The 24,592-nt window shown below is 42.2% G+C and overlaps 1 protein-coding gene across 6 annotated transcripts in view; it reads right to left on the bottom strand.

The window, feature by feature from the left end:
- MORC2 (MORC family CW-type zinc finger 2) overlaps positions 1 to 24,592 on the bottom strand; it is a 75,794-nt gene that overhangs the window by 28,957 nt on the left and 22,245 nt on the right. For 4 of the 6 annotated variants that reach the window (XM_054995960.1, XM_054995962.1, XM_054995961.1 and 1 more), the window contains 7 exons: positions 23,835 to 23,903; positions 17,771 to 17,861; positions 11,332 to 11,440; positions 10,070 to 10,229; positions 3,595 to 3,706; positions 2,374 to 2,499; positions 521 to 600 (listed from right to left, as the gene is read on the bottom strand). In XM_054995960.1, the coding sequence (XP_054851935.1) occupies positions 521 to 600; positions 2,374 to 2,499; positions 3,595 to 3,706; positions 10,070 to 10,229; positions 11,332 to 11,440; positions 17,771 to 17,861; positions 23,835 to 23,903 (747 nt within the window). Of the gene's footprint in view, positions 1 to 520; positions 601 to 2,373; positions 2,500 to 3,594; positions 3,707 to 10,069; positions 10,230 to 11,331; positions 11,441 to 17,766; positions 17,862 to 23,834; positions 24,353 to 24,592 lie in introns of those variants that run through there. The other 2 variants (XM_054995964.1, XM_054995965.1) reach the window with 2 other exon arrangements.

Here is a 24,592-nt window from a genome sequence, read left to right as displayed (position 1 = left end):
TGGCTGCAGCAGCTCCCACAAGGTAGCGTCTGTCAACTTGAAATGGTGGCTCATGTCCTTCTCGCATAAGGTAGGGCTGGTGGTTCCCATGAAGTGAGGTCTGGAGGCTCGTGTCTGCTTCCCTCACAGAGGGCAGGGCTCCTGGCTTGTGGTAGAAGCAGTTCCTACACCCTTTGCAGGGCTACCAAGTGAGAGCAGCTCCACCAGGGGTGAAGCTATTGAACCACCAGAACTTTCCCCCAGTGGCTTTAATGGCCAGTCTGCTCCTCCAGTTAATGGCTTCTGCCTAGAGCAAGGAAGAAAATTGAGCTATCCTGAAAATTAGAGTCAGCACACCCGACTGCTTCTTAGTACATCTACGACGTGAGAATGTGACAGCAGAATGCTCTGTGACATTTCTAGAATATAGGTGGGGGATGACTTTTTAAAATATTGTACTGTACAAAACAAAAAAGCTTTCTGTACATGCAAAACTTGCACAGGTTTTTTTAAGGGGGGGGGGACACTCCCACAGACTCACCTATCCGAGCCATGTGCTCAGCTTTTTTCACTTCTTGTTCTGCTCTGGTCTTGAAGCGTTTGGAAGCATATTTATACATCCTGCACAAAGAGGAAAGAGACAAAATGCAATCCCAACATCAGTAAAATAGCTACAGCCTCGGTGGTCACGGTTAGGCAGTCAGCCTTCATAGAATGACAATAATGAAACAGTAAGTCAGAACACAGCTATGCTTAAGGAAGACTCAACTTGCATTAGAATATTCTGTACCCTTATGAATAGTTTAACAAGATCTAGGCCAGATCAAATGGTGGTGATAGAGAGACCAAACTACCATAAACAACCAGTAAGGCAGATTTTCCCCCTTGTGACTTTTTCATTTTTATGTTATATCATTGTTAAGATCCATGTGGTTGTTGGAAGAAACTCTATGTTTAAAAACTGTTGTTCTTAAAGGAAGCTAGATGTGCACTGAGAGTTCCATGTGTAGTGTTCTCTATGATCTTTTAAACTTAACTTCACATTCAGGATGCCAACACAAATTGTAGTATGGCTAGGTGTCTTAACATTGACTTTGAGCCCTGCACAATCTAGTCTTCATATATCCACACATTAACCATAGGATGTGGATTCCCTGCAGTACCATCTGGAGATATATCTAAAACAGAAGAAGATTCTTCAGCATAAGTCAAATATCTCTCATTCCTCCACACTATAGGGGTCTCAATATCAGAACTGCCTTTCACAAAACTGTTGAAGTCATGGAGACGATTTCTAAGGCAGTTGCAAAGCTTTATGCAATCTATACTAAAGCAGAGCCTTGGAGGCCATCCACGGTCTATGTATCTTTCCTAGAAGCTCCCAACCCCACAGACTGTGAGGTGGCCATAAATGAAAAGCAGTGTCATGTTCAGCTGTCACTTACTGGAGTGTATGTGGCTGACTGCACGTACCCAATTTATGAATAGATGTGTCTGACAACACTGCAGAGATCAGAGGAGGCTAGAAGTTTTGAAAGCAGAAGTCCTGAGCTTGAGAGTGGAGGGCTTAAGCATGGTTGAGCCACTCTCAAGAGGGTCTGAACTGGATCAACTGGTGGAGGACTTGGGGGCAAAAACTGGTGAAGTCAGATGTGATATAGAAGACAAAGAATGAGCTGGCTGGGGAATATCATTCAAAGAGCCACCTTCTACATAAAAGCCTGAAGACACTCTAATCGGGATGTGTATTTTTGTTTTGACTGTGATTTAAACATTTGTATAAACATGTGAGGCAAGACTCATGCAACTGCAACTTGGGAATCTTGTTACAGCAAAACAGCAATTCTCCAAAACGGGTCTTTGCAGATGTATCCAAAAAGAAGTATGTGAAGTATGAGAAGAATGTCTTCCTACTTCTTTTCTATGCAAAGTCAGAAAGAAACTGAGCAGAAAGGCACTGGCACAGCCCTAGGTGTGAGATGTCACTATACCTACGCAGTTTTTAGGAAGTTCTGTCTTCTTCAGAGGCCCATTCCCATGTGTGAAATTCAGCAAGTACAATATGTTTTAAACAATTCTGCAGTGACAGCACAAAAGCTCTGTATCAAGAAGACCAAAAAAATTCTGTCATGCTTGCAACTAATGGGAAGCACCGAGAGCTCTATGGGCACTGAACCCACATTTATTTAATCTCCGCTCTGAGATCACATTAAGTACTGTCTGCGTATTTTCAAAGGTATCTTTTGAACTATAAAGGAACAGAATGTTGTTTTTTTTAAAAAAAAGAGAGAAAGAAGGGATCTTTAGCAAATTGGACCCTGTTCCCAGTACTCTGGCAGAGCTATGGCATATACAACACCAGTTGCAAGAGAAACTCTTCAGCATGGCTCATACCGAGGCTTGTACAAGCAACAGGAAAGGCGCTTGGTTTGTACTTTGTGTCCATGGATGAAGATTCGCATTCTGGGATCAATGTACAGTACAGCGGCATATGCACGGAAGGAACGACGCTCCGGTTTTCTAAGAGAGAAAGGATTACAGAAGTCAGGAAATCCATTCTGATGCCTAGAAACAGTCCATGCATGCTTCTTGAAGACAAAAATCAGTACAATTCCATTCATTTGCAAGTTGTACCCCATTGTGTGGTTAACTGTAGTCTGTAAAATTATATATCCTCAACTGTAAGGCCAACATAGAGATATAATTCTTCTCATTATTGATTCAATCAAACTGAGCAACTCTTCCATTCTCTACTCTTCAGTCAAGCAGATCAAAATAATTGCAGAAAATCTGAGAAAACACTACACTAATTCCAAGAAGAGAACGTTTCACACAAGTCCCCCCCCCCCCGGTGCTCTCCAAAATGTCCATAAAGTAGGAGGAGGGGAAGTCCTCTACAGAAAAAAAAACTTTTCCTTCATTTTTTCCCAGACTTCCGCATTTCTAGGAAGATCAAAAGTTGCAAGAGAAATTCTCACTGTTTCTAACCTTCAAAACTGGTACAGATGAGATCCAAATCCTTGCCTGAATTCTCTGCATATGCCCAGGATGCAAAAAACAGGCAGGGTGAGCAGCAATAGCTTACTACAAGGTTCTGTCTAAATTTGTGGAGTTTTGAGTTTCGAGTTAGGGCTAGTTAAAAGCCAGAGCTGACTTCCTTGGAAGGAAGCTTGCATTTGTGGCTGTGCTGTTCCCCTGTGGTTTAAAAATTGCCATCGCAATGTGAACGAACAAGCGGTTTTGTATTAACCTTCCATACTTCAACTTTTGCTGAGCGCTTCCAACCTTCTTCTTGCCCAAATAAAGTCTGTGCATGACTGTCCCAACTCCTGGGAAATGTAGACTTCAAGCCCAACACATCCAAGGACAGACTGTGTTTCTTCAACATTTCAAATGGCTCAGCTTCCCTCACTGCCCACAATTCCATCTTCCTTTCCCAGGGAACTGCAGCTCAGATATTACATGCAGTTGTCTCTATGAAGGATTGAATGCAAGGAGTGAAGCTTTTCTTCCTCAGAAATAAATGAATAATATTTCAGCTACTAGAGAGCAAGAGGCATCCTGCCACGCTTTCTAGCATGCACAAGGCTTAGCAGCCAGTAATGTCACACTTACGTCCCCTCTGGTGGAGTTTCAGCCATCTGGATATCTCTTGGGTCAGAAGTAACATCCAGTTCAGGTTCTCCATTATCCATTAGTTTAAGGTTGAAAATGATCACCAGAGTCCCTGTAGCATGAGACACAATGGTGTTAATTACCTTGTATACATACCCTCTTTGGGGCAGAAACTAACATGTATTCATCCATCATACAGTACAAAACTGAGATTTGGCATCTTGAAAATGAAACATAAGACACTGTGGTAGAAAGGGCTTTTTTCTCAGTAGTGGAATTGAGAACTTCCTTGTAAGGGGTTAACTCACCCATTCCATAGGGCTAAACACATCAGCTGGAGTCTCTCTGGTTCCTGTGTGGGCAGTCCCCCAGTTAATACTTGCAAAAGTGAGCACTCATTGAGGGCTGCGGTGCCCGCAAAGATCTAAGACATTTAGTTGGCACTCGCATGCTACCTCCCTGGCCAGTGGCTTATGGTGAAACTGAAAGGTTGAATAGACAGGTACGTCCTTAGGATATGGGCACTGTGTTCCTTTATGCACACCATCCACTGGAGGGATACATGATTGCTGAAAAGTGTAAATGATTATTAACTAGATGGTATCACTGCTAGGGCTTCCTCCTCTATTGTGGTGCACTTTATTTCTGATGGCTGCAGCTTCCTGCTGATAAATAAGATGAGGTGCTCCTGCTCACCCACCTCCTAGGATAGGGCAGCTCCCAGGTTTGAACTGGATGCATCCATATGGACTAGGAACTGTTTGTCGCACTCTGGGGGTTCTTTAGAACAGGCACGTCTGACAGGAGATGAACACCAGGCATTGAAGGTGAGGTAACCTACTGGTGTCCACTGAATCTCGGAGGGCAGATCCTTTCAGAGGCAATCCAACAGCAAGCTAGCATAACTGGCAAAGTAGTATAACATTTACTATAGTGGCCGATGAGGCCAAGAAACCATCTCATTTGTTTCCTGGTTGTCAGGGCTGAGTTCTGTTCCAGTTTGACTACCTTCTTCAGGAGAGGTTTCAGCTAACCCTAGCTGACCAAACAGCCCAGACATTTTAGATCTCAAAAGCCCATATGGCTCTTTCCCAGTCTAGTTTTAGGCTGGCCACCTGCAGGGCCTGCAACATGATCCGGAGGTGCTGGACATGCAAGGGCTGAAGATTATTTTATCTTCAATGTAAACCAAGGTGGCTCTGAGCTAAGATCCTGTTTCCCAACCTCCGAAAGGTGGCTGAAGCATTGTTAAGCCTAAAACATATTTCTCTGAACTGAAACAGTAACTATGGAGTCACGAAACCCATCTTTTCTTTATCTACCGGGTTCATGGGCATCTGCCAATGCTCCTGTTAAATCAAGGCTGGACAAGCACTGTGCAGTACTCAGCTGGTTAATAAGGAGGTCTGTGGAGGGCATTGTATATATGCTGAATTAGGCTATTTTGTTCATCTCTTGGTAATCAACACAGAACCAGGTGCTGCAATCTGGTTTGAGCACCAGGACTATCGTGCTCTACCATGCTCTGTGGGAGAACTTGAAGACACCCAACTGGAACATGTCATCTACATCTTGGGCCACTGCTTCCCACCTCTTCATCAGAAACATCTGCCAGGGTGCTCAGGCTACCTACCTGGCGGGGGTGGGGATCATGTGCGATAGCAAATGGCCATGGCCTAGTCTGTGAGATAAAACCTGGAAACCTAGCATAAGTGTCAGATCTAGTCCTGTTGGGAGGATGTCAATCCTTCATGCAACAGGGACAACAAGTTGGTTGCATCAAGGCGGCCCCAAGGAAGTTCCCTATCCACAAGTTCAGGGAGTTCCTCTGCCAGTTGACATTCTTGAGACAGCTGCTCCTGCCACTCCTTCAAAACATTTACATGCAGCCTCTTTCTGTTTTCAACTAGACCTTGAATGATACTGACCCCAAGACCTGGGCCACCAGGAACAGTCTCTGTCAAGCATTGCCATGATTTTAGCCACTCCTGATGGCTGACCAACAATTTGCTCCCCGACTCTAAAGTACGGATCCAAGTTTCCTGGTCATGGTGTTTTTTTGGGTCTGCTGGGCACTCTGGAGGTGCTGACTGGCCTCTCTGCAGGCACACATATGCTGGCAAAGATAATCCTTCTCGGTGCTTGGGGTTGTCCACCAGGTTTCCACCAAATCCAGGATTCCCTGTGGTTTCCACATATACAGGAGCTCAAATAGGGTATACATGGTAGATGCCTGGAGGGTCTCCCATACAATGAACAGCAGAGACTCCATATATAAGTCCCATTGGCTAGGCCTATTGTAGACCAACTTCTGGAGCATGGATTTCTGCATCTGATTAAACTAATCAGACCATCTGAGGGTAATAGATGGATGTGAAGATTTGGCAGATGTCAAGTGATTGACATAGGTGTTTCATCAGTATGGTTGACGGGGTTCCCTGGTTTGTCAGGACTTCCTTGGGCAGTTCTACCTGGGCAAAAAAGTTGAACAGCACCCAGGCTACCCCTGCAGTCCACATATTGTGGAGGAGAACAGCTTCCGGGTACTGCATTGCACAGTCCGTGATCACCAGAAGGTATCAATGCCCCATGGTGTCCACAGTAGCGGTCCCACAAAGCAGGTCTGGATTACAAACAGTGGAGCCAAAGGTGCTCTGGGTGGAGTACAGGCAGTGGCCTGCTGATACACAGGGCAGGTCTTACAAAATTCCCATACATTCTGGGCCACTGAGGGCCAAAAAAAGTGGTCCAGGATATGTACTGGTGTGTTTTTGACCCTTCAGTGGCCAGCTCACAAATGCTCATGTGCAAAGATCCCATGAGCAGAGGTCCCAAACCTCTTCGCTGTACTGCTGGGGCACCAGCAACTGGCGTATCTTCACTCAATGCCCCACAGCAAGCGTACACCAAGCACCCCCCTCCTGCACTAGCTGACGGAACTACTGTTCATCTTGGACCACATCTTCATTCATTGTCACACTGCTGCACAGGGATTACAGGATCATACTCAAATCCGGGGCCACTAGGAAATCTGGATCTGCGCTTCAGCTCTGTTGCTCCCATACTAGGACTGCTGGGGCTGACAACTGGATAATCCATCAGTCAGGCTTTCCGAGGAGCCATGGTTGCATGCATCGTATGGTGGAATCCTTATGCATCGTGACCCAGGAGTAATGAGTAGGACATTGCTGCCACATGAACGAGTTCCACCTCTCTAATTTCTCCTTGGAAAGTCCTATAATGTTAAACATTGCTCTATGTGCTGATGGAAGCATGCAATCAAGGCTGTTCAGATGACCAGCAGGGTCAGATGACCAGCAGGGTGGCAACAACCCAGTGTGAAACATGGAAATGGAGCTCCCACTGTCCAAAAGGGCAAAGAGACGGAATCCAGAAATCTGTATCATTAGGATCAGAGGTGGTGGGTGGACTGACCAGGTTGTCATGTGCATCATTCCACTAGGGGACAATCTTATTTGAAGTGGCTCCATCGGCTGCACATGGAATCTGGCCTCCAACTGCTGGGCTCCTTGCCAGGTCCTCTGCTCATCTCTTTCCCCTCCAGGCAGAGATTTCCACTGACCTATGAGAAGTCTTCCATTGGAGAATTTGATCAAGGACAGGCTCCTGGGGCCCTAAGTGCTGTGCCCTGGGGCTGGCTCGCATAGACAGTAGGCCCTCTGTGTCCACACTTGCTTCCTCCAGGATTGCCCCATCTAGACCTCAGTGCCTGGACAGTTGCTGTGCCGGGGTGATTTCTCCTGCTCCCACCCTGGCCTGCCCCTCTCCATGCCTCAATGTCTGGGTACCTGCTGGTACTGTGCATTTTTTCCTGATCCCACCATGGCCTCCTCTGTGGTTGAAGGTGTTGACACCTTGGGGCTGCCCTGATGTGAAGCCCCAGGCAACACGAGCGATAAAGGCTGCCTCACTGGTGGGGCTGGCTCGGAGTCTGATGCCATCCATGGACCAACATGCATGCTTTTATCTATCCTCCCTATGATACTTTTCAATATATTTCTTGTCTTGAAGGAGGGAGTGAAAAGGACAGAAAGTGAGTCTTATTGTTTAGGGTTCAGTGCATTTATCATCCAATGGATGTTTATTCCTCTCATGACTGTGGCCAGATGTGGAACTCAAGAAAAATCCTCTCACTTTCTATAAAATCGTGTGTTCACTTTTGGGATGAAGGTGGGATCTATTCTTCTTCCTGGCCATTAAGGCACTGTGATCAGCTACTGTTCCAGCAAAGGAGGAAGTGACAAGGAAAGCCATCTTGATGAAAAGGATTCAAAGCATAATACATTTGAATAAAACAAAAGGCTTCTTGAGCAGGATCCTAATTATGTTATGCAGGTCCCACATGAAAAAGAAGCAAATGGTTGGGGGATTAATCAAGATGCCTTTTATAAGGAAGTGGCAAATAGATCAGAATGCAGGAAGTTTTGCAACTCTTTGTCCCTGGCAGATAGATGGTTGATGTGATTTCATCGACACCATAAAATAGAATGCATTCATTTAGATCTCATAGATCCTTTGCTGAATTGCTTCTAGAAGCAAACAGAATGTTGATGGCCTGTTGAGAATAGCTGACAGATTGTAGAATTTTTCTCCGAGACTCAAGTGGGTACCATGATGTCTTAGGATACAGAAAGAACCACTGAATAAAGAAGTCATGGGGTTAGGGAAATAATCCACAAGGGATGAACTTCTATGGTAAAGGTTAGAGAACCACAGCCTATTTGCTGAATAGGGAACTATGAAGATGAAGTCTTCATTTTCATGGATGGCCTTGTTTAAGACTCTAGTGGCAAAAGAAGTTGGGGAAATATTACTTGGCCCAGGGATGTGTAAGGGGATCATCAGTAGGCGTGTGCACTGAGAAAATTTTCATTACTATTTCGAATCCAGGGTTTCTGAAGAAACTCCATCCTGTTATTGGTTTGTTACGGGCGGGCCATGGCCAATTTGGACCTGATCCTTTTTTTTTAATTATTATCATGTGTTTTGGGATATGGATGACAATGTGTCATCCATATGTGTTTAGGAATATGGATAAATATTAGTTCTTTCAAGGTTCTGTCTTCATCCACATTCTGGTATGATAGCCACCATAGCAACAACTGTAGACTGCATGTAAGATGATGCTGGAAAGGTGACGCTATTGTACAACACTGTCCTGATGATGCCACAGCATTCAATGCAGGGGACGGGAATGCAGGCTGCTCCCAGAACATATCCTGACATGAAATCATGAGATCTTCATCAAAGTTATCAAGTCCGCCAACGACTTTTTCATGGGCTGGAGGATGATGTTTTGATGGTCCTTTCCAAAGGGAGATTTTTGCATTTGGGGTGTCTATGTTCCAAGATGCGTAATTGACTGAAAAGGAAACAGTCATTCTTAAGATGTTTTACCAAAAATCTGTGATCCTAAATAGTGTTGGTGGTATTCTATAAATCCATACTCTACTGCTCCTGAGGGAGGAGAAAATTGTACAGGGAGAGGTACAAGTGAATGCCCCAATCCAAAAGGTGCACTACAAGAGTGATCATGAGCTTGGTGAAGACTTGTAGGACTGAGGAGAGGCTGAGAGGAATTTCCTTCTGCTCGCAGATCAGTTGGTATTTCAGGTCTAGTATCTCCATTTATCATTCTTCTTGGACACAAGTCAGGCATGAAGACTACAGGCAGCATCAGACCCTTATGGAGGATGTCAAAATTTTGTATCATCAGATTATGGCTCTTATTGGATCTCTAGTCAGAGAATGGAAGTCCTTGCAAAAATGGATTTAGCAGCGCTAGATATAACAGCCAATTCTGAGGCCTCATGAGTCTTCCACAAAGAGAGGTCCCCTGGGTTCTTAAGAGATTTGTCAATATTCTTCTATACCACTAGATATCCTTAACGAGACAGCAATCACCAGAGAAACCATTGGGCCCACAGTAAGACGTTGTTCTTCTGGACCTAGGACTCCACAATGGCCCCCAAATAATAGTGCCTTGTGTTGTGGCCTGGTTCATGGTACTGCCAGTTGTGAGCATAGTAGAAGTTGTCACACAGCTAATTAGAGACCGCTCCAGTTGTAGCAACCACCATCTGTGAAATGGTCATAAAAATAGCAGTCCTTTTCTGTGCCTTTCTTGGCATGAAGCTGGCTCCTTGTCTAGCTGACTAGTGCAGAGAAGGAAGAGTAGAAAAGAAGGAAAGGAAAAAAGCTGCTGGAAGAAGGTCTAAGAAAAGGCAGTGCTCTGAATGTTTCCTGTTGTCACAGATCAGGCAGGACATGGATTGAGGAATCTCCCACACTGGTACTGGGAAAGGATCTAGTTAATCTACATAGTTTTAACAACAAAGTGAGTGGAAGAATTAAATCTTGCAAGTATGCGCTACTCCAGCTGATGCAGATTTTTAGTGCAGAGAACATACAGTCCTGACCTTATCACAAACAGGGAACAGTGACAACACCTCACCTTTATCCCCAGGAATCTTCCTGAACTGCTCCATTACTTCTTGCTCTGATTTGAAGGGAGAATATTTGTAAATCAGTTCAGTCTCAATGGCAAATTTCTCCATGTTGTCTGTTAAGGGCTCCCCAGTACGAGCATTCCAGGTGGGTAGAGGAACAATTACCTACAGTTCAAAGAGACAGGAACAAAAGGTCTTTTGACAGGTTTACTAAAATTCAATTGTCCTATGATATGGTCAAAACTACTGCTTCCAGAACCCAATGTAAAAGGTGATCCTTTTTTACTGCCTCTGGAGACTAGGCATCATTTTTTCAAGAGTATAGCAGATAAAGTGATTTAGCCAACAGATTACCTATAGTGCCTCTCGTTTGAAAGAGGTGCTGTTGGTTGGCGACATACCAAATCTGGCACTGAAGAGTCAGCTTGTTCTGCACTCTTCAAAGAACTGGTTCTCATCCTAGGGACGCTATTAGGTCCATGCTTACAAATGAAAAGTCAAATCTCTTCTGTGGCACATTGTATCTTTGGTCACTTTTGGCTGGCTCACCATCTGTCACCCTTCCTCGAGAAAGCTAACTTGGCCACAATTATCTATGTTCAAATTACATCCAAGATAGATTATGACAATGTACCACATGACGCTGCCTTTGTTTTGTTATTTTGTTCCTGCTATTTAGCATCTATTGTTCAGTCTCGCTTTAGACTTTTCCTTTTTTATCTATGTGATGGAGGCAACAAAAGCCTTACACATTCTGGGACTAGAGTATTTGAAGCACAGCTTATATCCATGTGAACTTGACCCATTAATCCAGCCATCACCCAGTTTCCTAAAAAAGGTGGATTGCCAAGTAACCCAGGGTTTCCTCTGTAGAGACCCCTTTGATTATAAAACACCCTCCTCACAAAGCCTTTTAGCTGGTGCTAAGCCTGTGAAGTTTTTAGTATCAGCGGGAGCCTTTCTTCCAGGCTTTTTTTTTTTAAATAAGTATGTGATTATTCTATTCAGGTATTTTAAATTGTCTTTAACTATAAAAAGTCAGGAATTATAGCTTTACATTTAGCAAAGAAAGGAAATCAGTGTTGAGAAAACTTTAAAAAAAGCCTACATCAAAAAGCGTCATCGTAAAAAAGCCAAAAAGCCAGCACATACGACAACATAAATGCAATGAAAAGCAGTCTTTACCCTTGAGAATCAAGAAAAGGACTTTAGCTTACACAGACTAGTGTTTGTAATTTGATTTTTAAAATTAAAACGGTGTGCAAACCTCATCAATTCCTTCTTCTTCATGAAATGTACGAGACAGGAAAAGGCAAGTCATGGTGTTGTCTTTCTTAGTGAAGAGAATGAAATCCTTGCCAATCCGCATGGAGCCCCTGCAGACAGATTTCTGCATTAGAATATATAATGACTGACTGGTTTTACTCAAAACAGAACACGTGTAATGGTTAGTCACAGACAAAAGAAGTAGGCTTATTTTGCTAGTTATATACATTAAATATGGCCTGAACAACACATTATGTTTTTCCCTGGGGACATCGCCAGGTCATGTGGAAGTGTACTTCCTATGTGCGTAATGGTCCAATTCACAATGGGACCACAGAGTGTGGAGAAGGGGCTTAAGACTTTCCTGCCCATGCCATTTTTCAACATGATACAGCTTGGATGGGACACTATTTGCCACATTGTGGAAAAATGCCCCCCAAGTCTTTTCAGGTTGAGAATATAGCATGAGATGAAGGTCCAAGCTTGTTCTCTTAGAGTACTGTGGTCTCAATATGAAGAGTGGAACTTCTAAACATACCTCACTATCTGATCTAGGGAAAACATAATGTGCAGTTAACTATAATCTTCCACAAGTTTAGCTTAAGTATAAAAATACATTTTCTGCTATTGATTTCCTAATAAAAAATAGGAAGAAAAATCAAGTAAATCGATATATTCTTGTTTATTATCCCAGTACCATAAAATCAGTATCAAGCATTTCCACCATGTAAGCAGATGGCTGCTATTCAGACCTATGGAAGAAAATGGAATTTCAATCTTTCCTTCAAATAATCCTGCCACATCTAATGATAATTCAATATTCCTATCTTCCTCAGACCTAGTCTTAATGGTAATTAAAAAACAAATACTGAAGGTATAATATTAAACTCAATTAAAAGACAAATGATTGCTTGGAACAAAATTGCTTATTATATTATAGTTAACAATCAGTGAATTTAAATTATTTGATATTATGCATTATGTATTTTAAACATGGATACAAACTTTTAAAATATGGCTATGACTACGAAATTAAAAAATGCTGTAATTCATCAATATAATTTTTAAAAGAATGTGAAACTGTTGATCATATCATGCTCTATTCATTCAATTTCATTGTGTTGCTCACTGTATGAAATTCGTATGGAGACAGTCACCACTAAGTTATCACTAGGATTGAGGGATATGACTTGTTTAAAAGGGATATATAAATAAGGAACGGGGAAGGAGTTGGGGTGTGCAGGGACAGAAAGATTCAGTTTTACCAGAAATAGCCCCACCACTTATTTCACTCAATGGGAGGGGGAGGAGAGGGGTTCCCTCCTCCCCCTCAAATTGGGTGAAATAACCAGTGGCAGGACTTCCCATGCTCTAGCTGGCCGGCAGGGAGATCCCCTGCTGGCCAGCTAAAGTTTAAAGGACCCTTTCCTTGCCACCTGCCAGCTAAAGTTTAAAGAGTCCTTTCCCTGCTGTGGGCCAGCTGAAGTTTAAAGAGGCCTTTCTCTGCTGCAGGCCAGCTGAAGCACGGAAAGAGCCCTTTAAACTTTAGCTGGCCTGCAGGGGGATCCTCCTCCGCTGAACAGCTGGAGCCATCCATTGGGGTTTGAAAGCTCCCTGAAGCTTCCCGAGGCGACCCGAATTGCTTTGGGAAGCTTTGATTCAGCATTTCTGAAGTGGGGCCAGCATGCTGGGCCTGATATGGAAATCCTGAATCTTTACAAATCGGGTATGATTCAGATATTTATCCCAAATTGGAAATCCAAATCGCACACCCATAGGAAGAAGGAGCATTATATGAAAAGGAGGCATGTACTTGTGAGGAAATAGATGTATTTGAGCATGGAAGTTCAGTTGAAAGTCTCTGGGTAAAAATAAAAGGAGTAATAATAATAATAATATTATGGTGGGGGTCTGCTATAGACCATCAAGCCCGGTGGAGGACTTGGATGAGATGCTCCTAGAACAAATTACAAAGTTCTCAAAGTGACGAGACACAGTGGTCATGGGAGATTTCAATTACCTGGATATCTGTTGGATATCTGTTGGAAGTCTAATGACTAAAAATGAAAGGACAAATAAATTCGTGACTTGTCTTGCTGACAACTTCATTTTTCCAGAAAGTGGAGAGGGAAACAAGGGGTTCTGTTATCTTGGTTCTCACCAACAGGGAAGAACTGGTTGACGGGGTGAAAGTAGTGGGCACCCTGGGGAGCAGTGACCATGTAATTTTGGAATTTACAATCTTGGGGAAGGGAAAAGCTGTACGTAGTCAGACATATAGGTTGGACTTCAGGAAAGAAAATTTTAAGAAATTGAAATTATGCTGGGTAGAATCCCACGGTAAGAAATACTTAAGGAGAAGGGAGTTCAAGAAGGATGGGAGTTTATTAAAGGTGAAATATTGAAGGCGCAATCACAAACGATTCCTATGAGAAGGAAAAGCAGGAGGAGTCTAAAGAAGCCAAGATGGCTCCATAAACAGCTTTCTAACGAGTTGAGAAATAAAAAAGACTCATTTAGGAAATGGAAGGAGGGCCTTATAACTAAGGATGAATATAAACAAATAACCAATGCTTGTAGGGTGTGTTAGAAAAACTAAAGCTCAGTAGATCCTGTTTCTGTACCATGCATCTGACGAAGAGAACTTGATTCTCGAAAGCTTATGCTACAATAAAATTGGTTAGTCTTAAAGGTGCTACTGGACTCTTTTTGATAAAGCTCAGTATAAGCCTAGGCTAGCAAGAGATGCTAAAAACAACAAAAAAGGGTTCTTTATGTTCAACATAAGAAAAACAGCAAGGAGATAGTAGGCCCATTTCAGGGACAGGAAAGTAAAATTGTAACAGGTGGTGAAGAGAGGGCAGAACTACTCAATTCCTCCTTTTCCTCAGTTTTCTCCTGCAAGGGAAATGGTGCCCAACATGGCAATAACAGAACACATGATGGGGGAAGGGAGTTATAGCGTAAGACTGGCATGGGATAGTAAACCAAATCTTCAGGGCCAAATGAATTGCACCCAATGGTACTAAAAGAACTTGCAGATGTAATTTCTGAGCCTCTGTCCATCATTTTTGAGAATTCTTGGAGAGCAGGTGAGGTGCCAGAAGATTGGAGGCAGGCAAATGTTGTCCCTATCTTCAAAAGGGGGGAAAAGGAGGATCCAGGTAACTACTGACCCGACAGCTTGATGCCTATACCTGGAAAAGTTTCAGAACAAATCATCAAACAGTCAGTCCTTGAGCATTCAGAAAGGATGGCTGTGATTACTAAGAGCCAGCATGAACAAGCCATGTCAGACTAACCTTGTCTTTTTTTTTTTTATAAAGTTACTACCTTGCTGGATCAGGGGAATGCTGTAGACATAGTTTAGCTTGATTTCAGTAAGGCTTTTGATAAGGTACCACATAATATCCCTGTTAAGAAGTTGGTCAAATGTGGTTTGGATCCTATTACTGTTAGGGGGATCTGTAATTGGTTAACAGATCACACCCAAAGAGTGCTTGTTAATGGTTCCTCGTCCTCTTGGAGAAGAGTGACGAGTGCCTCAGGGATCAGTCCTGGGACCTGTTCTGTTCAATGTTTTTATAAATGATTTTGATGAAGGAATACTTATTAAATTGGGAGGAGTAGCAAATACAATAAAAGACAGAGTCAGGATACAGGATGATGTTGACTGGCTAGAAAACTGGGCTAAAACAAATATAATGAATTTCAACAGCGATAAATTTAAAGTTCTGCATTTAAGTAGGAAAAAAACAAATGTATAATTATAGAATGGGGGAGACTTGTCTAGGCAGTAATTTGGCACCAGAACTAAAGAAGGATATAGACAAGCTGGAGCGAGTCCAGAGGAGGGCAACAAAGATGGTTAGAGGTCTGGAGACCAAGTCCTATGAGGAAAGGTTGAAGGAGCTCGGTACGTTTAGCCTGTAGAGGAGACGACTGAGAAGTGATATAATAACCATCTTCAAGTACTTGAAAGGCGGTCCTACAAAGGATGGCGCTGAGTTGTTTTCCATTGCCCCAGAAGGTCGGATCAGAACCAGAGTTTTTGGCTAAACATTAGGAAGAACTTCCTGACAGAGTGATCCCTTAGTGGAACAGGCTTCCTCAGGCTGTGGTGGGTTCTCCTGCTATGGAGGTTTTTAAGCAGAGGCTAGATGGCCATCTGACAGCAATGCTTATTCTGCGGACCTAGGCAGATCATGAGAGGGAGGGCAGGAAGGGTAACATCAGTGCTTAATTCTTGTGGCCCCTTCTTATATGCCCAGGGTAATGCCAATTGCCACCTTGTGGTCAGGTAGCAATTTTCCCTAGGCCAGTCCGGCTAAGAATCCCGACAGTGTTTTGCCATCTTCTGGGCATGAAGCAAGGGTCACTGGGTGTGTGGGGGGGGGGCAAGGGGAGGTAGTTGTGAATTTCCTACATTGTGCAGGGGATTGGACTAGATGACCCTGGAGGTCCCTTCTAACTCCATGATTCTATCATCACCACTAAGTCATTTGAATCTCTGAGAAATCCCATGGGAGGTATAAGGCATGCGGCTTAGTGTTTACAGCTGAAGTTGAGTGTCTACATTAAAAAAGTTGTCAAGAGTCAGCAAATATTGGCTTTGAGGGTATAATATTTTCTTATCGAGGAAATCTGGCAAGAAGTCCATCTTGCACATAAGGTAATACACAAGAGGGTGCAGAACAGAATATTCATGCAGTAACAGAGTCTGCCTTGGATCAGGAATTCTCTGCCTGGAGGAACACACACCTAACTGTGTGGGAAAAGAGTATGGTAAACTATTGCTTGCAGAGATATCAGTTTTCAAATAGTGCTTGTGCTCTGAAGCTTCCAAAGAGTTTTGGTTATTCGTGGAAACATAGGAAAACGTATGTATCATTCCAAAGAAAGTGGAACTTCTTGCTGACAGAACTCAAAGTACCAGACACACCCAATGCATAAACAGGTCCAAGATACTTCATTGTAAGCCACCGTTCACGAGTATTATTTCTGCTCTACAAAAAAAAAATCTGTAAGTATGTTCAAGGTTTCTGCAATATCCATCATCATTAAGGAAACGGAATGAATCCATATCTCCCAGACACAGGCAGTTTCCTAGTACACTTTCCAAAAAAGTGTTCCTCTTATTTGTCAACATACAAATTCACTCTGTCTGGAAACTTGGATAGCCTTCCTCCAGAGTTTGGGCTTGAAGGAGATGGTAGTTAACTTGAAATCCAAACTGAAACTGCTTAACATGAAATCTAGAGTCCTGTGTTCTTCATTTCTTGTGTATGAGGTACTTTGTGAAATTTTTCCTCCCAATTGATCTGGGATCGAGCTCACTGTCATCAAGGTGCTGGCGTGAATCCAGACTTTCTTCAAATGACCACATTAAGGGGGGGGGACACTCAATTGGTAGAAGCTTTGAAGAAACGACAAGTAGTATTCCAGGTGGGATTGAAATCTCCATCCATTTACAAGAAACAAATCTCACTGTAAGTTTTAATGTTCCATTCTGTTGACTAAGGACATTGGAAGTGCATTGGATCATAAAGAAAATTTAGACTTCAATGTTTCAGGTATATCAGCACATGAAGATAAGCCTTGGTGATGTCTATTGAAGTCAGAAAATCCTCCAGTTGAATCACTCCACAATTAAACATCTTCATGGGAAATTTGCAGACAAAATGATTTGCAGAGTCAGTCTGGATTCCCTCCGTCACTGACAGAGAATAGCATGGCTTGGAATGCCGAGGCCATCAACTGACTTCTTCAGAGCCCTGTACGAAGGCCACCTTTGAAAGAACTGCTGTTAGTTCATTCTGAGGAATCCAGCAATACACATTATGTCTCTTTCAGCTTCTTAGAGGAATGTTTCATTTACTAACACTCAAATATATGGACCAGAAGATCTGAATGGTTCAGTCTACGACTTTTTCACTCAACCCTTGCCCATCTTGGCTAATTAAAACTAGCAAACAGATGGGTGCTTGTAGCTTCTATCATTATTAAAATCTCCAATATGTATATTCAGTCTAATCTCTTATAGCAAGTAGCGGTGAAGAGACCACAAGATACATCTTGTCCTCAATTAACATCTATGTACAGCTGATTTATGGTTTGTATACCAGAATATTAATGAGCCTGATCCAGGGTGCTCTTTATTACCTATAAAAGCTAACGTAGCATCTGCAGGAAGTGCTCAGGAACGCTGTGGATTTAAAGCTAAGCTCAATTTCCTGAAAGAATTGCAAGACAAAGACTCTCATAGGAAAACCTAGATCTAAAAGCTAGCAAAGACACTCAGAAATTCTAATGTATTTGGGACAACACTCATTTTTTAAAATTTATTCAGAAAATATATTCGACTTTTCTATTCTAAATAACACACAACTCATATTCTAAGCCAAAGCCCAAGTTCAGGTGGTTGCCATCCATATACCTACGATTTCAAGCCATTTCCATACTGTCCAATTTGGGTTGATTCTGGTGTTCGTTTAGCAGATTTACCAAACTGAATCACACTTGCAGCATCATCTTAAAAAAAGAGAAAAAAAGAGAGAAAGAGAAAAAGTGAGGACTCAAAGCATTGATATCAGTAGCTTTCTTCACTTTCATGTATGTGAATGGTATTTTGAACTTAAATAGCATCGATCCAGTTAAGAAATATGAGATCTCCCCTTTACCACCTCACAGCGTATCAGTTCTGCTGAATATCCATAGATATGCTTGGAAGGGCTCTGCAGAAATCCACGATGAATGGCACAAAGACATTTTAATTGTATTTTAATTTATTTGTGTACATCACTCACATAGCTGTGTAGCGATGGAGGGCAAGAATTGCAGTGCACTTTGTGATCTGCAAAGTGACAGATGTTTTCATTCAATTTATGGTGATGAATACACTGAATATTAGGGTATGATGCACAATGTACTGGGTGCAATTTCAGAGTTATGGGTCTAAATTCAAAGAGGGCTACTTCCATAGTCTCTTTCCAATATAGCCTTCTTGCTATATGTTCCAGTGATTCTACATAGACAGACCAAACCATCTTCTGCATAAAGCAATGATTCACAAAACTACTCAAAAGAATGTTGTTTCCAGTTCTATTTATGGATCCCCAATCAGTAGAAATCCATTTCATTTGCCGTGTAGGGTGAGACAACATCACCGTGCTGATGACACTCAGCTCTATATTCCGTTTTCATCAGATCCAGAGATGGTCATAGATATTCTGAACAGGAGCTTAGAGTCAGCAATGGGGTGGATGAGAGTTCATTATTACAAAAACTTGCCATTCCCCTCCAAAAGAGGGCCTAAGCAGCTAAAAAAATAATAAATTGATGTTCCATTCAACAAGACAGTTCCATGGTTAGCAGATGGCTCAATAGTACTAAAAGATGGTATTCAGCCTGTGCTAGATGGGCTAGCATTCCTTTTAGGCAACAGGTTTGAAGTCTTGAGTATTTATAGATCAGACTTTATCAATGGAAGCCCGAAGTGTTTCCAGGCATGAAGCACCTTTCATAAACTTGGTTGGTACATCATAGTTCTTCGCTTGGAAAGTGAGGAGTTTGCCGCAGCTATCCATTTTCTGGTCACATCCAGGCTAGAGTAAGGTTTAGCAGACTTCAGTTTTGGATATAGTGAGGCATAATTTTTCACATAATAAAGATTTCTGTAATGCATGATACATGTAGTTGTTTATGAACACCATTTGAAAAGTTTAATTGATTCACAGAGTATTCTGCTCTGGACCACACCTGATACTGCAAGATTTTTTAAGTTTACAGATGGCTCAATATGAAAGTGTTAATATACCATGAATTCACTGCAAGGACAATATTGATCTAAGTGCAACAACTGAAGTGACTGGGCAAAAAAATAGCAAGTTTTGGTGCAGCCAAGTAGGATTCAGAACTGCAATATTCAACATTAACTCTGTTTCTAACCATTCTGTCAGCACTGTAGCTGGGAGCTTTCAGTACATGATGCATTCATGAGGAGCTGTCTTACAGATAAGCAGGGTAAGGCTTCTCTGATCCTGCTCACATGGATTCCATGACATTTATAATCCTTATGTAGTTGGAAAGAATCTAAAAGGCAAGTCACAGCAGATGTAGCTATCAAGCAATGCTGTCTTTTCCATTATCTTGGAACCACTGAGGACTGTTTCATATATGAATATATTTGTATGCATTTTTACTTGTTCTGTACAAGACCTAGTCAAATATCTTCCAGTTTAGGAGGCAAGTAAAATGGCAGCAACCCCCACCCCCCAATAAAAGCATAAGTAGCTCCTTTTAATCTGCACATAGCACTGCATTCCACTGATTTCATGACGACATTGTATTTGATAGTTAAGGAAACGTAATTATTTAGTTGTGAACGGCAGACCTTTTCATAGCTTCTTGGTTTTAACTCTGGCTAGAAGTTGTTTATTTCTGGCAGTTTGCTTCTACTTTTCCTTAGTTCCCTTATGGAGGCTATAGAGAAATGCCTTCCACCCATACATTCACCCCAATATTTCAGTCACTGTGACTACATGCTATATGTGATTAGGATCCAGCTGCAAATTTATAGCTAACAGAAAGGAGAAAGATTAAGGAAGTAACCATCAGCTCCAAGCTCTTGGTTATGTTAATAGCCGTAACTGAGGTAAGACAATGGTTCACCATCTCCCATTCTGCTAGGATGTCACACCCAAAGCCACAGAGCTGGCAAGATGTTCTTTTGAGACATGAAGGAACAGTAAGATCATCCCAAGGAGAGTGGAAGAAAGACAGAGGTATTTAAACTCAGGACATGAGAGAGAAAAAACTCTCTTCTATGGTTTCAGACCAGGAAGCCCTGCACCATGCCAGGACTAAGCTTTTACCTATGGATGCCATCTTGTTCATGAGGTAAAGAACAATGAAGATAAGTTCCAACCAAGAAAACCAAGGTAAAGCTGGACTTTAATTGATCGTGAAACAGAAGAAGTATGGGCTGAAACCAGAGACTTTATCAAGGAAGAATGTGCAAAGACTATTCCTGTAGCCAAAATAAAGGAGAAGCCTAAACGGACGACTGAGGAAACCCTTAAAATTCCTAAAGACAGACGGGAAGCAAAAGCAAGAGGTGACAGAAATAGTCAGAATTCTAAATGCAGTTTTTCAGCAACTTGTATGCAGAGACAAAGAAATCTATTATAATAACCAGTGCAAAGAAACAGACGAGAACAGCAAAAAAGGTAGAACAAGAGATCTCTTCCACAAGATCTGGAAAATCAAAGGTAAATTCAAGCTGCAGCTCAAGATGTTGAAAGATCAACACAGAAATACAGTATATAATCAGGACAAAATAAAGGAAAGATAGAAACAATATATTGAACAACTATACAGAAGAGATGGAGGGATGATATATTCCTTCAAAGAAGGATCTTTTGACGAAGAACCAGGAATCTGGTGAAGTAAAAGCTGCACTCAAAGTAATTGGGAGAAACAAAGCTCCTGGAGTAGATGGAATACCAATAGAGCTATTTCAAGCTACAGAAATTGAGTTCATCAAAATATTAACAAGAATCTGTCAATAAGTGTGGAAAACAAAACAATGGCCCACATTACAATTCCAAAAAAGAGGATGCCAAAGAGTGCAGCAACTATCGGACTATCATGTTAATTTCTCAAGCAAGCAAAGTGATGCTCAAAATTCTGCAACAAAGATTCTTACCATGTATGGAACGAGAAATGCCAGAAGTTCAAGCTGGATTCAAAAAAAAAGGAAGAGGCACTAGAGATCACATTGCAAATTTATGATGGCTAATGGAATATACCAGGGAGTTTCAGAAGAAAACCAGTATATGTTTTAGAGATTATAACAAAGCTTTTGACTGTGTGGATCATGAAATTCTATAGATAGTGTTAAAAGAAATGGGGGTGCCACAACATCTGATTGTTTTGATTGATTTATTTTATTTTATTTATTTCAAATTTGTATTCCACCCTCCCCACAAGCGGGCTCAGGGCGGATACCAACATATTAAAAATACAATTAAAATACAATAAAAAATTCACATTCATTAAAAACAACACATTTAAAACAAGATGGTGGACAGCGTTCACAGGGAGGGTTTTATACACCCCTTTTTTCCAGGCCGGCGGAGGCCCAGCCTCAGCCATATGCCTGGCGGAACAACTCTGTTTTGCAGGCCCGGCGAAAAGATAGTAAGTCCTGCCGGGCCCTGATTTCAGCAGACAAGAGCATTCCACCAGGTGGGAGCCAGGACCGAAAAGGCCCTGGCTCTAGTTGAGGCTAGGCGGGCCTTCTTGGGGCCAGGGACCAACAACAATTGTTTGTCCCCTGATAGGAGTGTCCTCTGGGGAATATATGGGGAGAGACGGTCCCGTAAGTATGCTGGTCCCGTAGATACGCTGGTTGATGCACAACCTGTACTCTGGACAAGATTTTCTATTCTCTGGCTCAATCATCAACCAAAAGGGAGATTACAGCTAAACAATCAGAAGAAGATCTGAGACTTGGAAGAGCAGCTGCGAGGGAACTAGAAAAGATCTTTAAAGATAAAGATGTCTCTCTAGGAACCAAGATCAAGATAATCCAAACTATGGTATTCCCCATTACTATGTAAGGATGTGAAAATTGAACAATGAAGAAAGCTGACAGGAAGAAAATTAATTCATTTGAAAAGTTGTGCTGGAGGAGAGTTTTGTGGATACCATGGATGGCCAAACAAGTGTTTTCTAGATCAAATCAAGCCTGGATTCTCCCTAGAAGTTAAAATGACAACACTGAGGCTATTGTACTTTAGTCACATCATGAGAAGACGAGATTCTCTGGTAAAGTCAATAATGCTAGGAAAAGAGAAAGTCAGTAGGAAAAGAGGAAGACCTAAAATGAGATGGCTTGTCTCAATAAAAGAAACCATGTTCTCCAGTTTGCAGGATCTGAGCAAGTCTGTTAATGATAGGATATTTTGGAGGTTTTTCATTCCTAGGGTTGCAATAGGTCAGGGGCAACTTGACGGCACATAGCGCACACACATATTTCGAACATGGTGAGCCTGATTTCTGAAATCACACCACACTTATTCGGTCTTCTTATCTACAGTGTGGTAACAGGAAAGGACAGTGGGTAAACTCACCATCTGTGGAGCACAATAGCTCATAGTGCAGGTTGTGGTAGACTACCTCTGTCTTAGGTCATGAAGCAAAGCTGTAAGATATATGAACTAAGCAGATCCTTTAAGCAGCAATGCAGGTACAGAGTACTAGACACATAACTGTTTAGTAGGAGATACTCTCAGAGTTCCTAGTGGCAGTGGATGATACCAATTTGTTTATAGTAGATTTGGAAGTAAAGGGAAGGGTCGGCAGAGCTGAGTAGATATTTGGGGTGGCTGTAGTTTTCCAACCTCCTGAGGACCAACCCAAAGGAACAGAGGGCAGGGGAGGAGGTACTTGTGAATCCCATTCCTTCACAAAAACATTCTTGTGATGGCAGCAAGACCACACCAATCCTTGACAGATGATATATGCTTTTGTGACCACTTATTCAGTCCCAATTAAGAGATACTTGCCCAAGAGCTGGATGGAATATATGCAGAACAAGGTGTACCACCTTGAACTCCAGGCAGTTAAGCTGATGGAGACTTCTAGTCTTATCTGTTACCCTTCTACCACTTTGTCTTTTGAGGTGGTCTCCCTGCACAGGTAACAGAAAGGCAGGGTGGATAATTGAGAGGCTCCAATCAGGTTGGGGTGATGATGCCACCAGCAAAAGAACAGCCTGACTGATTACGGAACTGTTATCTGAAGGTGGTGTTGGCAATCTCGTGTTGGTAAGGAAGCAGTCTGCAATGTAGCCTTGCCCAGGAGATAAAACATTCATGGAGCTTGTGAGTCCCTGTACAAGTACAAGGACAATTAGATCCACTGAGGACTTGGAGATGAAAAGCTTTGATCACATTTGACATTCCACTGGGTGAAATACATAGTTCAGTGAGGTGTGAAAGAGGACTATCGAAGTATCAGATGCTCTGATGGGAGCTCTTTTCCAGGTTTACTAGAAAACCATGATAAATGAGGCTGTTGATCATTTTCTTGACATCCCTCTTCCTCCACCTGAACATCCAAGAGCATATCACCAGATTATCCAGATACAGGTGGAAACAGATCTTCTGGAATTTTCAATATCATCTAGTCGTAACAGATCAAGCTTGTCAAAAATAAAAGAATTCAACTTCCTGGTTCTACAAAACTATTTTAAGCCAGTTGTTCACTGCAAGCACTCCTTTTATCAGTTCACTATGGTTCTTCAAAACAAAAAGCAAATTTTGTTTCACTTGAAGATAATCATGCATGAATGTACAACTACATCTTACATAGCTGTACTGAAATGTAACAGATTATCCTCACCACTACATTTACAATCACCACTGTAAAATAGTATTTTTAATGTTTAAACTTCGTTTCTTTCAGAATGAAACAGCAATGCAATGTACTATCACTTACTTGAGTCCATTCCTGCTCCATCATCCAAGAAACAGAGCATGAATCCACCCCTCAGGTCTTCTCGATGTTCTATAAGAAGAGAAGAATCAACAGTACTAAACTTGAAAAGGCAAGAAAATGCAGAACTGCACAAAACAGAGGTCCAACTACAAAACAGACCACTGGAACAACAGAGAAGGTTACACAGAATCATGTATCAGGTGTGTTGTTTACTTGACTTCAGGAGTGCAGTTAATCAGTTAGCCACCAGCAATGACGATTCTTAAGCCCAATCTTTATGTTATACAATGCAGGCACACAAAGTAACCACAACAGCTGCCTGGTACTTAAGTCAGCGTGAACCAGACATGGAAATATTTTGATAGGTCACACGCGTCTGTTCCAACTCAGACATCCTATCAATATTAGAGTGTGAACTCAAAACTCCCTAGCAGCTATCAACTGAAATTACTTAGAGAAGTTTCAGTTGATTTCACCTGAAGATGTAGACAAGATGCTTAGATTTATATAGACCACAACCCGTCCTCTTGCCCTTCACCCACATTGGTTAAATATAGCTAGTTTGAGAGCCGAAACAGACGAGACAAGTTCCCTCAACTCAACCTGGGTTGAATTGCCTCAAGATTTGACGGGAAATGTAGGCATTTCTCCTTCCCGTCGCTCAGAGGAGGAGGGGAGAGGAGGAGGGCTCCTCTCGCCCGGCCGCTGCCGTTCCCAAGCGCGAGGGACTCGAGGAGCCTGGAAAGTGGCGGGGGGAT

The sequence above is a fragment of the Eublepharis macularius genome, chromosome 13 (genome assembly GCF_028583425.1).
Source record: "Eublepharis macularius isolate TG4126 chromosome 13, MPM_Emac_v1.0, whole genome shotgun sequence".
NCBI classification, from domain to species: Eukaryota; Metazoa; Chordata; class Lepidosauria; order Squamata; family Eublepharidae; genus Eublepharis; species Eublepharis macularius.
This window is presented reverse-complemented; position numbering and strand designations above follow the sequence as displayed.